The sequence below is a fragment of the Meriones unguiculatus genome, chromosome 12, assembly GCF_030254825.1.
Source record: "Meriones unguiculatus strain TT.TT164.6M chromosome 12, Bangor_MerUng_6.1, whole genome shotgun sequence".
Lineage (NCBI taxonomy): Eukaryota > Metazoa > Chordata > Mammalia > Rodentia > Muridae > Meriones > Meriones unguiculatus.
In genome coordinates, this window is record NC_083360.1 from 90,946,672 (window position 1) to 90,962,437 (window position 15,766).

Consider the following 15,766-nt stretch of genomic DNA (forward strand, 5'->3'; position numbering starts at 1 on the left):
AGTGCTGGGATTAAAGGCCTGCGCCACCATTCCTGGCTTGAGTATGTTTTTGTTGTAATGGCATCTGCATGTCTGAAACCAAAGACCTACTTATATTTTATTTTTGTGGATGCGTACATGACGCGGTAGTAGGCTATGTGCCATGGTGTGTGTGAGGAGTCAGAGACAACTCTGGAGTCAGTGTACGTCTTCCCGACAAGGTTCCTGAAATCAAACTCCAGATACCGGGCTGACATCACAGACCAAGCGTCTTTACCCACTGAGACAGCCGGCCTGCCCAGAAGTACTCTTTGTATTTATTTTGTCACTGAGTATAGAGAATAAATATGGTGTTTAGCACTACATATTGTCTGAGGACTTGCAAGTGCTAAGCATACATTCAATTTTCACCCTTAATATTACTGATAAATATTTTTGTATAGTTAATTACAAAAACTAGAATAAAGTACGTGGCCAATTTTAGTTTAGAGATATTGATATATACCACTGCCTCAGGCATTCTGAGCATGTTCCCCACCACTGAGCCAAGAGTTCACTAGAATAACAGCATCTCTTTTAAAACAAGAGCCACCAGCTAGGCTGAAGAGATGGCTCAGAAGTTTGGAGCATTTGTTGCTCTTCCAGAGAATCTAGGCTTGATTTCCAGTGTGACCCTCCCAGACCCCCGGGAAGTGTATCTGTGTATGAGGGCAAAGGAAACAGGGGCTTTTATATTTGGCAGGGAGTTCAGAGTATGGACAGAATGATGACTTCCAGGACTAGCTCCAGGGAAGCAGATCAATTTTCTCTGGCATAAACAAAAGTTACATAGAACTTTCAGGAGCATCTAGGGATCTCCAGGGCGAGATCCTGATTGGCTCCTGGAGGACTAATGTACTGAGATGCCTCATTTACACAGAGAGGCATTCCACAGGAGCCTAAGGCGATTGTGGCGATTGCTGTGCAGGTTCTTATCAGAAGAAAGGGAACTGAATCTGTAAATTCCCTAAGGACCACAAGACATTCTTTAGGTAGCTGGCGTGATGCTCCAGACAGAGAAGATGAAACCCTGATGACAACGGGAAGTTTCCATTTTTGGCTGCGCTCAAGGCTTCCTGGTCAGGGCAAACTGCAACCTTGGCAGCAGGGTCCCGACGTCCCAGCACTTACAGTGGTGCACAGTCATCCGTAACTCCAGTCCCCATAATCTAACAAGCCCTTCTGAGTGCTGGGGACACCAGGCATACTCATGCTGAACATACATAGATGCAAATCTACAAGTTTTTTAAAAAAGCAAGTAAAAAAACTAGCCACTGGTGGATTTTTAAAGGAGTTTTCCACAACTCCACGGGAGGTGTGCTGATACTCCAGGAATAAACATGGTAGAGTTACTATGAAGACTATGAGCTGAAACACAGGCACCAAGGACACTAGCATGAAATCTTTAGGCAAACAGCTGGCATGTCTAAAGAAGAAAGTCACAAGCATTATTGAACATCGTATGGCTTTAAAAAGAAGTGGTTTCCTTTGCACAGGTATACCTGTCCAGGCAGGAAGTAAGATGTCTATTTATAAAGCACAAGACACAATGAGAAATACTGAAGAAAAGAAAAAATTTCCCTACCATCCATCTACCAACAACTTTTAGAGATAAAATAATTCCAGAAGGATAACTGATCTGAACACAAATAACAGGTCACAGAAATCTATCAATCTATCAAAATGACAGTCAAAAATTCCTCAAGTTTGCCAGTAGGGGTGGCACACACCTTTGATCCCAGCACTTAAGAAGCAGGGGTAGGTGGGTCTCTGTGACTTCTAGGCTAGCCTGGGCTAAAGAGCTAGTTCCAGGGAAGTCAGAGTTACACAAAGAAACATTTTTCAAAACAGAAATATTTTTAATTTTTATTTATTTATTATTTGTACAGTGTTCTGCCTGCATGCCAGGCACTAGACGGTTGTAAGCCACCATGTGGGAACTGGGAACTGAACTCCAGACCTTCGGAAGAACAGCCAGTGTTCTTACCCTCTGAGCCATCTCCCCACACAGAAACTCTTGTTAGAGGAAAAGAATCCTCAAGTTTCTATGCAGAGGTTCGGCCCATCTAACCCGTGGCGCACTTCCCACAGAAAAACACTCAAAGGCAGCTTTCCAAGGCTTTCACAGAACATTGTCTTAACAGGAACTTTTTGTTGGTGGTGTGTTTGCTTGCTCTCTTAAACTTTTCTATGACCCTTCCATTAGTTATCTAGATGCTGTGTCAACATCATATGACTTGTTTTTCTATGTGTCAGTTATTTTTTTAATTTTTTTTATGTGCATTGGTGTTTGGCCTGCATATATGTCTGTGCGAAGGTGTCTGTGTGAATTCCCAAGAGCTGGCTTAACAGACATTTGTCAGCTGCCATGTGGCTACTAGGAATTGAACCTGGGTCCTCTGGAAAAGCACACAAACAGTGATCTTGTCCACGGAGCCATTTCTCAGCCCATAACGAATTTTAAAAAGCCTATTTGCACACAGTACCATTCACTTTCATAATTAATTTTAATTTGTCTATGGTTGAAATTTTTCCTTATTGTAACACAAGAAACCTCAAGGACAAAATGATCCCTGATTACTCTACCTATACCACTTGCCCAAAATCTAAGGCCTAAGTTCACAATTCCCTTTAATCCTTTTTAACTCTTCCATTTACGTAATTTCATTCTTTACCATTAAATCTATAATCTAAAAAGCTTCTAAAAAATCTGCCATTTGCAGTCATATGCAGTAAGTTCAGACTGTTGAGCTATAAGAAGCCTTAGATTCGAGACAACATCAAGATGTCTAAGACAATGAAAGAAATCAAACAAGTCTTTAAATTTTTAATTTATGAAAGAGAAAGTTAACACAGACACATAAAACAGTGCTCTTCAGGAAATCAGTACATAAGTATGACAAACCACTCTGGGCTGTAACAGAAAACAGCTAATAAAACCTAAAGAACAAGAGAGGTAGGGAAATTTTGTCTATAATCCCAATACTTGAAAGCCCAGGCAAGAGGATTACAAAGCCAAGATAGACTGGGCTAGCAAGAATCCAAAGCCAGCCTGGCTACCTAACAGGAGCCTGCCTTTAAAATTTGATTATTAGGCCAAGTGGTGTGTACACCTTTAGTGCCAGCACCCGGGAGGCAGAAGAAAGATGATTTCTGTGAGTTCAAGGACAGCCCAGTCTACAGAGCTAGTTCTAAGACAGACAAAGCTATAAGAGAGAGAGAGAGAGAGAGAAAGAAAAAATTATCTCAATAAAAACAAAACAAAAACAACAATTTTTAATTACTCAAAGTAAACTTTAATCACATATTTTAAAACATTTTAAGCCAAATCTGCAAAGACTATGGATACTAAAGTTAGGAAGTAATCACACTAGACAAAACCCCGTTCACAGAAATGATACTTAACAGTCAAGTCTGAGATCACTAACTAGAAGCACAAGGTGGCAAACGATCATATTATACTTTGGACATCTAAAATAAACACAAAATTTATTTTAAAAAATTAGGTCTTGAAGAATCATGATATACATGCAAGGAACCAATAATCATCAAGACAGCTATGGCTTTAAATGTTACTATGAAATGAGAAAAACCAGGGTCTGGCATTTGAATAGTTTATAAACTAAGTGAAATCAACTAGTAACACTGATACTCTGTCCAGGCGTGTGAAAACCCAGCATTGGGAGGATGAGCAAGAAGGCAATTCCCACATTTGTTCTGTATACCGGTGAGAAGACCTGGTATTTTTGTAACTGTGCATAGTGAGTGCTCTGTGAAATATGCAAGGTCATCTTACAACATTCACTTTACTTCATTAATTAAAATACATAAAACGCCAGGTTGGAGGTATATGGTTTGTAAAAAGATGGCCCAGTGGTTCAGAGCACCTACAGCTCCTGCAGAAGACCCAGGTTCAATTTCTAGAACCCACACAATGACTTACAAAGACCTGCAGCTCCGGTTCCAAGAGATTCAAAGTCCTTTTTTGGCCTCCAAAGGTTACTGAACACATGTAACTCATACAATCACACACAAACACACACACACATGAAAATAACTGCCCGCATAGCAGAAAAGTGCACGAGATGTCACTATAGATGGTTATGAGCCACCATGTGGTTGCTGGGAATTAAACTGAGGACTTTTGGAAAAACAGACAGTATTCTTAACCTCTGAGCCATCTCTCCATCCTGAAAATAACTTTTATTTTTATTTTAAAATTTTATTTTTTAATTTATTAAAATTTATTCACTTTGTATCCCAGCTGTAGGCTGCTCCCCCATCCCCTCCCAATCCTGCCATCCCTCCCATGACCCTCCCCAAGTCCACTGAAGAATAGCAGATAACCATAACATTTAATAACAGAAGAATGATCAGAAATATAGTGATGGTGATATGAGAGACGTTTTGGTGGAAAAGCTTTCAGGAAGAAATACAGATTAAAATGGCTTCAAAAGGGCAAAGTCAAATTACATAGACATGAGCACATTAAGATATGTAGTTAGTTGTACAGTAGTACACATCTTTAATTGAAACATCTGGAAGGCAAAGGCAGGCAGATCTTGCTGAGTTCAAGGACAACCTGCTTTACATATATAGCGGGATCCAAAGCTAAGCAGAGATATGTTTTTGTTTTTTTTCTCTCAAAAGCGAAAACAAAGCAGCAACAAAACAAAAGCATTTCCTTGTTTAAAATAACCCATTTTTTCTTCGATTGTATTCAATCCCTATTGGTATAATGTTCTTATTGAATGTATACAATTTTTTCCTTGTTCATCCAAATGCTGATTTCTCTACCTCACTATCTAGTTCCAATCTGGACACTGCATTGTGATGCTTAAACCTGTCTCAAGTTTGTGTAAACATGCCACCATTTATTCTCTGTATTTTCAATGAAACCACAACCAGGCAGTGCTGAGCAATGGACATTGCTCATAGGGTGGGACATCCTGGTCTGCAGCAGAGGACAAAGAAATGAATGGGAGGAGTCACAGAAGAGAGACTGGCAGGAGAGGACTAGGAACCATGAGGAGAGATGAACTGGACCTAAGATATGACTAAAAGCAAGAACAGGGTGGGAAAATATAAATGGGAGGAAACTATATGGGCTTGGAGGTTTAGGATGGCTTAATTATTGCCCAGCACTGTGCTCTAAATTAATTGACTAAATCCTGGGCTCTGTGTGGTGATTTGGGTATACCGCTGGATTAGGAATAACCAATGTTTAACTAGAAGATGAATCAATATTAAATATTAATGATCATCAACAAATGGCACCAGTGTGGGGCAGAATTTACAGTAATCTAGCAAGAACTTAAATAGAAAGTAATACTACAGAGCAATTTCTTCGTTCTCTTCCTTAAAAACAAAGCAAAGGCAGCTCCTAAACTAGGAGCTCACAGGTTCCTCATCACAGACTCCCCACCAAACAAAGGCCTCCAGCAGGCACCAGAAAAAACAAAAATTGATACATGCAAACCCCAGAGAAGCAGTTTCTTTAGGTAGAGAAAAAAGTGGCTCTTTGACAGGATGCTTTTCAAAATCAGACTTTGCTAGCCAAGGCAGAAAGCAAAATCCCTTTCTTTGAGAAGGGGTTCTTTTTTTTTTTTTTTTTTAAGATTGATTTATTATTTATACAACATTCTGACTGCATACCAAATCTTACTATAGATGGTTATGAGCCACCATGTGGTTGCTGGGAATTGAACTCTCGGGACCTTTGGAAGAACAGTGAGTGTTCTTAACCTCTGAGCCATGTCTCCAGGCCTGAGAAGGGGTTCTTGCCAGTCTGAGAAACAAACATTTGTGGACCCAATATCTCCCCAGAGTGAGGAAGGGGTCAGTGAGGGAGGCAGAAAAAATACCTCTTCCTGGAAGAAGGAGCCAAGAGTGAGACTGAGAAACCTCAAGCATCTTGAACTGGCAAGGTCTAGAAGGGTAGCTAGCTCTAAGAAAGTAAAGTCCTTAGGAGGAGGTTTAGAGATTAAAGATTATCCCCAATGTTGAAAATGGAGGGAGACACGATGACACAGTGCTTCTGGATTCTTCCATTTGAGTTTGTTTCTCTTAGCATAAAAATAAATTTTTCACTGAAGATTACTGTCTCTCTTTGGGAGAGAGTAGGATAAGACAGATTTGGAGAAAGAAGAGACTGAGAAAATACATGATAAATTAAAGTCCATAAACAGAGGTTGGGGGAAATCTCTAAATCAAAATAGAGCGCCTTCAGGGAAATCCAATCTGGAAGTGACAATAACACCAAAAAAGGAGTTCCAGATTTAAAAAAAAGAAAAGAAAAAAGAAAAGTCCACAGAGGCTTGAAAATATTGCAAAATGGCAGTCCACTAAGATGCTGGAGATAGTCTCCAGCCATAGGCCAACTTGGTCAGACTGGATATTATGTGTGTATTGTCAAGGTTCAATTACAAGATGAAGGTCTATATGCTAAAGTAGAAATGCAGATCCTGTTTAGTGTTGTCTTGAAACAAGGTCTTAGTCTGGTGTGCTCCATTTTACAGAGTTTGGAGAACTGAAATACATGCACCATGCCATAGTTTCATATATAGATTTCCAGTGGGCCTTAAATTCTGGAGAGCATAATCCTAAGGTTACACATTTGTTAGAGATGGCAAATGTTTTGGAGATGCCCTTGCAAATTGGGGCTGATAGTGTTTCAGCATGGATATCCATTGGAATATAACAATATTTTAGAAAATATGGCATAGAAAGTGGTACAGGTATATCTTTCAATCTTACAGGATGGAAAATTGTAGAAATATCTAACAGGAGTTTAAAGAAAATACACATAGAACAGAAGGGGAATATAATACCTCCCAAAATAGATTAAATGATTAATCAATTTTAAAATGCTTAAATGAAATAAGCAGCACACCTGCTAAGACACAGTAGAATTTAGACAGGACTGCTGAATTAGGCCCTAATTCTAAAATGGAGAGCAGGGACTGTGTTAAGCTGGGGAAGGAGTTCCATCAGAACTAATAAAAATCAGATATGAAACCTAAAGAGGTTGGCCACACACCAGAAAAGTCAAGAATACTAAACAGAACAAGTAACATAAATTACTGATCCCTTCACATGGGAACAACTCTGAAACTGACTGAGACATAAAAACATCTCCAGCCAGAACTTCAACAATACATGGCAAATAAAATCCTTGACAACAATATACTCAAAACTTATTCTGCCACTCTTTCAAATGGCATAGATAAAATTATAATTTTAGGGCTTATAATGCTTGTGAGAAATTATATGTTTTCAGAACAAAAGGACAGGAGACGCTGGATCAAACCTGACAGGATTCATCCTTCCAGCATGCTGAGACGTTGACACATCTGTTCCAGCATCTTGCATGTTCCAGCATTCTGTTTCAATTGCTGTTTCTCATCACAGTCTGCTCCCCAAAAGAGCTTTAGAGAAAGCTACTAATCTCAACTGGTAGAGCATTTTAGACTGTTCCAAATAGGACTTCTATCAAGCCTATAATTTCTCAATATTCAAAGACTTGACCACAAATGTTAATGTTTGCTTAATTAACCATTTTCCCCCAATTCCCTTTGGGCTGCCTAACAAGATTTCTACATGTCCAAAAAAATCAGCTAGAAGAAATTCATAAGAATGATGTCCAATATCCCTTAAAAGGGATTAGGTGGGTTTTTAATTATTTTCTGGGGCTACGAATGTTTGTCACTGGGAGATGGTTATAAGTTATTAATGATCTTACTCAAAGAGAAAATAAGGTTACAATATTAGGTAATGCAAGTTAATTATTAATCACCTTATAGTCATGATAGACACTAATCTAATTTTTCACAAGTATTTACATCCTCAGCTTAACAGATAGATATGATTCTTTAGACAGATAGAGTATATAAAGATAGGTATAACTCTTCAAAAACCTCACAGAACTACAGAATATGGCATTTAAAATGTTTTTATTATTTTAAAGATTTTTTTGACAATGAGACAGGTCATCTCCTGGCAACACCTAGCCTACCTCAAAGATGAAGAACATCGAAGAAACTCCATATGGCTATGGCTTCAAATGTGGCAAACCAGCCACCTGGCCAAAAAGAAAATGCCCTCGCTTCATGACAGAGAGAAGTCTGCCAAAAATGGGCAAGCTCAAATGCAGGCCAAGTTGACTGCCAAACTGCCAAGATAGCATATGTCCTAAATAGTTCCTGCTTCATACATTATGTCTGCCAAATAACTGGGCCAGAAGGCTGAAGAATGTTCCAATGTTATAGAGGGTTTTGGATGACTGTTCAGGCAGCAAACTATCTCTGTCAAATTTTTTTTTGTTACTTTTTGGAAGCTGCTAACATGCACTTCCTATTTACTCAAGTAATGTAATTTTATTCCTTCTCAAGTCTCTGGTGGGGTTGAAGACCAAATAGTTAATAGTTCCACAATTAAGCTTAAGCTGTTTAGAATTTAAGACAATGTGTTTATATAGGTAATACCAATAAGGATAAAAATTAATTATAGACTAATCAAATACTTTCTCCTAAGTTGTCAAATGCACTTAAGACTGAGTGGACATTGCACATGTAAATCTTACCTAATAGTTTTCATAACTGTTTTATAATTAATTGTATTGAAAGAAAAAGAGCCTTTTATTGAACTTAAAGAGGAAATTGTTGGCATAATATACTTGTGGAATACATACAATTTACCCTTGTTCATTCAAATGCTTATTTCTCTGTCTCACTATCTGGTTCCAATCTGGACACTGCATTGTCAAGTTTGTGTAAACATGCCATCATTTGTTCTATTTGCCAATAAAAACTACCAAGCCAGTGCTGAGCAATGGAGAGAATAGGATGTCCAGAATGGGACATCCTATTCTGGAGAGAAGGAGAAAGGAGTAAGAGGAGAGCTCCAAGAAGAGAGGACCAGGAAACATCAGGAGAAATGAACCAGACCTAAGATATGAATAAAAAGGAAGTATAATATGGAAAATCTAAATGGGAGGAAGCTATGGGGGCTTGGAGGTTTAGGATGGAGTAATTACTGTCCAGCTCTAGGTTAATTAAATAAACCCTAGTCTCTGTGTGGTGATTTGGGTATACAGCTGGTTTAGGAATAACCACTGTTTAACTAAAAGATAAATCGATATTGTTAATAATCATCAACAAATCCCCTAAAATATACAAGTGGCCCCAAAGAAAGACTTTAAGACTTACTTAGGAAATGAATTCAATCCCAGGTGCTCTGTCTTAGAATATAGTATTCTTTCCACCATGTCATAAAGTGGTTTCCAAGGTAACTCTAAATCATCTCTTGAAAGAAGTTCCTTTTTCCTAATTAAAAGAAGAAATATACACAATTATTTATAGCTGCATGGTTATCAAGTATACTAAACAGAGAGCACAGCCAATCAAGTGTGTTTTGCCTGTCTCTGCCCAAAGCCACTGACTGGTAGAATGAGCACTAAGGAAGAACTTTAGAACTCCTCAACACCAAGCACTACCGATTAAAAAGAGCATCTAAACTGTGCCTCCATTACCTTAGATGACTATCATACTTTAATTTTTTTTAAATTTATTTTATGTGTATGAGTATTTTGCCTGTATGTGTGTATGTACATATAATACCACATGCATGCCTGGTGCTCTCAAAGATCAAAGAAGGCATGGGATGCCCTAGAAATGGAATTAGAATAGTTATGAGCTATCATGCAAGTGCTGGGAACTAAATTTGCATGAGCAACAAATGCTCCCATCCATTACTGATGTATCTCTCCAACTCGTAATTTCATGCTTTGCTATACCACGTGTGTAAGCACTTAATGTTTTTAGCCTTCACTGTGTACAAGAATAGTTTATACCCCATGGAGCAAATAATTAGCATAAATAAAAAAACCTAACCATCTACAGTTGAGCATGTACAACTAAAAGCTTCACAGAAAAAAATATTTTTTTTTAAAATCAAAACCTAAAATTAAACTTTGGGTAACTGTTCTGTTCTTTTCTCAAAATTGATTCTGATCCATTAAAGTTTTAAAAACAAAACAAAACAAACAAAAACTCTGCAGGAATAACAGAAAGTAGACTTACTTTAATAAGTTGATCAAGAGACGGGCAAATCCCTGCATCATGCTGATTTCTAGTTTTGAAATTGATACCAGCTCATACAATAACTTAATAAAAAGAACATGATCTTCTTTGCTAAATTTTCTCCCATAAAGTCGGATATACCTGCAAAAGGAAAACAAAGCTCTTAAGAACAAGTCTTGTCACTTATGTTCTTTATCCCCATAATCCCAGCATAACAGGCAGAGGCAATTATCAAAAGTTCACAGCCAGTCTGATTTACTCAGTGAGTTCCAGACCAGCCAAAGGCTGCACAGTGACACCCACTCTCAAAAAATAAATAATGATCAAAAATAAACCAGTTGTTTATCTCAAAAGTATACATACTCAATTTTCGACTTAAAAAAACCATATGGTCAAAAGCTCCGACAATAAGCAAGCTTAACAGTAAAGAGAGCACTTATGTCTCTTGCTCTCTGTTTTAGACAGGGTGTTACTATAGAGCCCTAGATGGCCTGAAACTCACCTTTTAGATCAGGCTGGCCTCAAACTCAGAGATCTACTCTGAGAGCCAAAGTCTTAATGTTTTAAGTTTTAATTACCATGCCTAAGAGATCAACAAAAATGCCTCTCACCTGTAAGCCCCTTGCCCAAGGACAGATATTCCCTGAGATGCTAAAGGCTACTATTCATGTAAGATAACTGAGGATCCAGACTGCCTCCATCTTAGGCTTCAAAACCATCTTATAGTAAAGACAAATGAAGTTTATTTCTGTTTCCCAAGGATTGGGCTATTCCTTACCTGTAACCCTCACTACAAATGATTCTGTACTGCCTATTCCAGGAATGGCAATCATGGCATTGTTTCAAATGTTGTTTATAACCATCTTGCAATGCTAACCTTGTTTTAAAGAGGTTGTTATGGCTACCTTGATAATGTACACCTAGCAACCATGTCTTTGTTTCAGGAAATCATTATGACTAACTTTTTATGCTTATGTTCTGTTCCTGTAACCCTGCCTATTTTCCCTGCCAAATCCCCCATTTTGGGAACCTCCTACCCCTAATCTATAAAAGCCTTGTCTTCCTCACATCCAATGCCTTAGAGGGAGATAGCCTGTATAGCCAAATAAAAAGGCTTGCCTTTTTTTATTTTTATTTTTAATTTGGCCATGATGATCTGGGTCAATGGTTTTCCTCCTCCCATCTTTGGGGCTAACATAACAAGACACCCCAGCACTCAGGGAGGCAGAGCCAGGTGGATCGTTATGAGTACAAGGCCAGCCTGGTCTCTGAAGCAAGTCCACAACAGCCAAGGCTACACAGAGAAACTTGTCTCAAAAAACAAAAACAAAAACAAAAAAAGAAAGAGAAAGAAAGAAAGAAAGAAAGAAAGAAAGAAAGAAAGAAAGAAAGAAAAAGAAAAACAAACCCCAAACCATAACAAGCCACATTTCCACTTCCCTAAACAAGTTTGGTTTGCCCAGATGCGTCTGAACACAGAAAGGAAGTATGTCAGAATATATGCTTGCCCCTGAATAAAGGCGGGATGTACACAGCCCTGTGAATTTGCCTTTATAAGTAAGCACATGGCCATTGCAAGTGGGCTGTCTTTAGGAACTCCAGCCCTACCACAGCGGCAAGCCTCACTTGCTCTCCATGACGCCTTCGTATCTTTAAAACCAACACCACCTGGTTGCCTCTTATATTACAAAGCTTAGCTGCCAGTGCAAGGCATGTTTTTTTTTTTAAAGATTCATTTATTTATTATTTATACAGTGTTTTGACTGCATATATGCCTCTAGGCCAGAAGAGGGCACCAGATCTCATTCTAGATGGTTGTGAGCCTAGATGTGTTTGCTCAAAATTGAACTCAGGACCTTAGGAAAAGCAGCCAGTGCTCTTAACCTTTGAGCCAACTCTCCGGCCCCCAGGTATGTTCTTATATATGATCACAGGATATAGATAGTATAAAACTGTATACTTTAATACATTATTAAATAAGCATTGTCTGTAAATCTTCTTTCATAAACCTTGTTTTCAGAACAGGAATTATTAAAAAATCCATCCTAATTCAAAATACCCTGGAGACCTGTTGTTGCCTCCTTGGTTACTTTATACTATATGGTCACCTTTAATCAAGATGATGGTGAAGTCACACTCTCCAACCCTAGCAAAGGTGGCTGGCTGCCTGCTGGGGACAACAGCTGAGGGGGCAACAGCTGAGGGGGCAACAGCTGAGGGGGCAGCAAGCCACTTACATCACAAGGTGGCGTGACTCCACATGATTCCTTTAAGATTACCTATGCAGCCAGGCATACATCCCAGAGGAGGTGGAAGCAGAGGCAGGCGGGTATCTGTGAGTTAGAGGCCAGCATGGTCAACAAAGCAAGTCCAGGACAACCACAGAGAAACTCTGTCTCCAAAAACCAAAAACCATTACCTACGTATAGATTCCTAACTATCAACCCCATGAGTTTTACGCTAACTTTTTCCCACAGAATTTTATTTTTTAAAGCTGTTCTGCTTTGCTCTCTTTTTCCTGTTACAGAATCAGGGGGCTCAACCGACACAAGACACAGAGGAAACTTTTGATAAAATATGCTTGGGTCTAGGGAAAGGAGAGCTAACTCTCCAGCTGGATTCAGGCAGGGGAGTGCATCTTACTTCTTGCCCTGGATGACTCATGGCCATTTTCTGAGAACCTCAGAATAGACTTGGCCAGAGCCCATCATCCTAGCCAGTACTTAACTAATTAAAACTTGCTTCAAATTTGCTCAAAATCATAGCAGTGGTCTTCTTCTCACCCGGTAAGATCAACACAAGCGGCCTTTGTTTCCCTGGTGCCAGGGTTAAAAGCGTGGAGCACCACATCCAGCCAAGGTGTACCTTTTTAGACACCAGAATTATGGTATATTTAAACAGTAAGAAATAACCAATTCCAAAATTATTTACAAATTACTAGCTATGTAAAGACCTAAACCACTTTGATGAGGACTGTGGCAGTCGAAAAAAATAATTTAAAAAGAGAGAGAAAGAAAGAGGGCAAGGCAGTGGTGGCTCACCCCTTTAAGCACTTGGGTAGCAGTGGTTCAAGATCAGCCTGGTCTAAAGATTGAGTTCTAGGGCAGCCAAGGATACACTGAGAAACCCTGTTTCACAAAAGACAAGAGACTGAGACAGGCTCTACTCCCATTGGCTAAAATAAAATTAAACTTTAAGTCTACCTCTCAAAATTAGAAGACCTAAAGTACTTCCTACCTTCCAGAAAGACCTTAAAATTCTTGGTCTATTAAGAGTATTTCCTTTTGGTCAAGGTGGATTACATAGTGAGTTCCAGGACAGTAAGGAAACATTTAAAGTAAGACCTTGTTTCAAGGGGGGGGAGAGGAGGGAAGAAAGACTGAATGAATGAAATAATAAGATGATCCCCTTTTACTTTCTCGGGTTATTTTAAATTTATTCAGTTCTTTTTTTATCATTTCAAAGGTAGAATGCCATTGTCTTCCCCTCTTTCATTCAATCAGAATGTAGAAGAGAAGAGGAATGAGGCCTGAGATTTCTCTATTTTGTTTCTAAATCATCTATACTGGTCAAGCAAGTGGATACATGGCAATAACATATATAAAGACTGTAAAATCAGGCATGCTAATACACACCAGGAAAATTCCAAGTTCTAGGCCTGTTGGACTTTGTTTCAACAAGAAAAATGAAAAGACCTAAAGCCACCAGTGTGCTAAACAAGTTTCCAGTTTCCTGAAGCATCTCTCTCTTTTACTATAAATGTAGAAGTGAAAGCTACAGTCATCTAAATGCTACTAAGAAAGAAAGCATACTAATCTTTAAAAATTAGCAATGCTGAGCCTGGTGGTGCATGCCTTTACATCCAACACACAGGATGCATAGACAGACAGATCTCTCTGAGTGTGAGGCCAGCCTGGTCTACAAAGCGAGTCTAGGACATCCAGGGCTACACAGAGGAACCATAATATGAACAAAATAAATAAATCAGCAGTAATCCCCACTTTTGGTGACAGCTTCTGACGCTGCCAGGACTAGGGTGCCCACGGAGCTCCACATTTGTTTTTCCTGTGGTTAGAGTACCTCAGCATAAGAACTAGGAAAACACTGATCCAAAAGACTGACAAAACTAGGCGACAACCAACTGCTTCTGCTGCAACAGACACATAATAAAGACAAGAAATTCACAAAATCCAAGTTTTAATACCATATGAAGAAACCAGTAAAAAGGCATCCTCAAAAGACTAGAGTTACTGAAAAAGCTAAAGATTTTGAGGGAATTCCTCAGAAATCTATTTATTTCCTCTATCTCCCAATCTACAAGCAGTTCCCAGTTTTTCTCAAAATATTATACAAGAAATTTTTTCCAAAGTGTTGGAACATGAACCATGAATAAAGCTATGTGAAGAGAATTCCAAGAGCTTATGAGAAGACAAAATGAGTCTTGTAGTTTCTGTTCCTCAGCAGTAGAGGCTGTTGTTGGCTAAGTAAATAGGGGTGGATTTCCTTCGTCCTTATCCAGATGATGCTTCCAAGCGAGCGCTGTCCCCGACTGTTCGCAGCCTAACTAAACTCACGTGACAGCTTCTCCTATGACCTTGCTCAACCCTCACAATATAAACTGTCTCATGCACTAAATAAAGTTGACTATTGCATGAAACTTTAATCTGCCTCACTCTTGGGCTCTACTTCTCCAAGTTCATGCCATCAACTAGAGTACACTGAAGAATACAAAAAGTACTAATATGTAATATATATATAATTGGTCTTTGAGCTGGAAAGACAGCTTAGTTAGCTCCTGTTCATTTGGCAGGAGGACAAAGAGTTCAACCCCCCAAACCTATGTTTGTTTAAATACGGTATAATAACGACTCCTGTAATTCCAGCACTGGAAAGGCAGAGACAGGAAGACCTCTAGGGCTCGCTGGCAGTCAGCCTAGCCCACTGTTCTAGGTCAGTGAGAGACTTTGTCTAACACAAACAAAAAAAGTACATTGTACTTGAGAAACCATACTGTTACTATTATAGTATCATTCAAAATCCCTTGCACGGCAGCACAAGCCTATAATCCCAGCGCTCTGGAAGGCAGAGGCAGACGATCTTTAAAGTGAGTCTAGGACAACCAAGGTTGCACAGAGAAACCCTGACTCTAATAATAATAATAATAATAATAATAATAATAATAATAATAAAAAATTAAAAGTCACACTTAATATTTGGAATATGTATCTGACAAAGAATGTATACTCAAATCACACTCAAAAGAGCCCAATTCATTTTGTTTTTAAAGTTCAAAGGGCAAGTACCTTCCAAGAAAGACCATTCATATGACTACCAAGCAGATATTTAATATCATTACCCTCAATAAGATAGTAAGCATTACTAAGCAGTAAAAGCATGTTAAAACTATAAAAAAATTCCCACCTGCAGACTACCTAAACTAAGACACTTAAGAACATTCAGTCTGGGTAATAATCTAGATCAAAGGGACCTTTCACATTCTGCTGATGGAAAATGAAATTTCTCCTAAAAGCATTCATGTTTCAAAGGTTTAAGTGTTAAGGTATAGGTGGTCCTACTGGCCAGCCTTCAGAGGCCTTCAGGAGCCTGGCAACATCTACTCTGCCAGTAAAAAGGACTCTCCTGCCTGTCTGTCTCTGTCTGTTTCTCTT

The 15,766-nt window shown here is 38.8% G+C and overlaps 1 protein-coding gene across 2 annotated transcripts in view; it reads right to left on the minus strand.

The window, feature by feature from the left end:
* Psme4 (proteasome activator subunit 4) overlaps nucleotides 1-15,766 on the minus strand; it is a 113,003-nt gene that overhangs the window by 80,533 nt on the left and 16,704 nt on the right. For both annotated transcript variants that reach the window (XM_060366188.1, XM_060366187.1), the window contains exons 2-3: nucleotides 10,098-10,238; nucleotides 9,225-9,341 (exon numbers count right to left, since the gene is read on the minus strand). In XM_060366188.1, coding sequence (XP_060222171.1) covers nucleotides 9,225-9,341; nucleotides 10,098-10,238 — 258 coding nt within the window. The remainder of the gene's footprint in view (nucleotides 1-9,224; nucleotides 9,342-10,097; nucleotides 10,239-15,766) is intronic.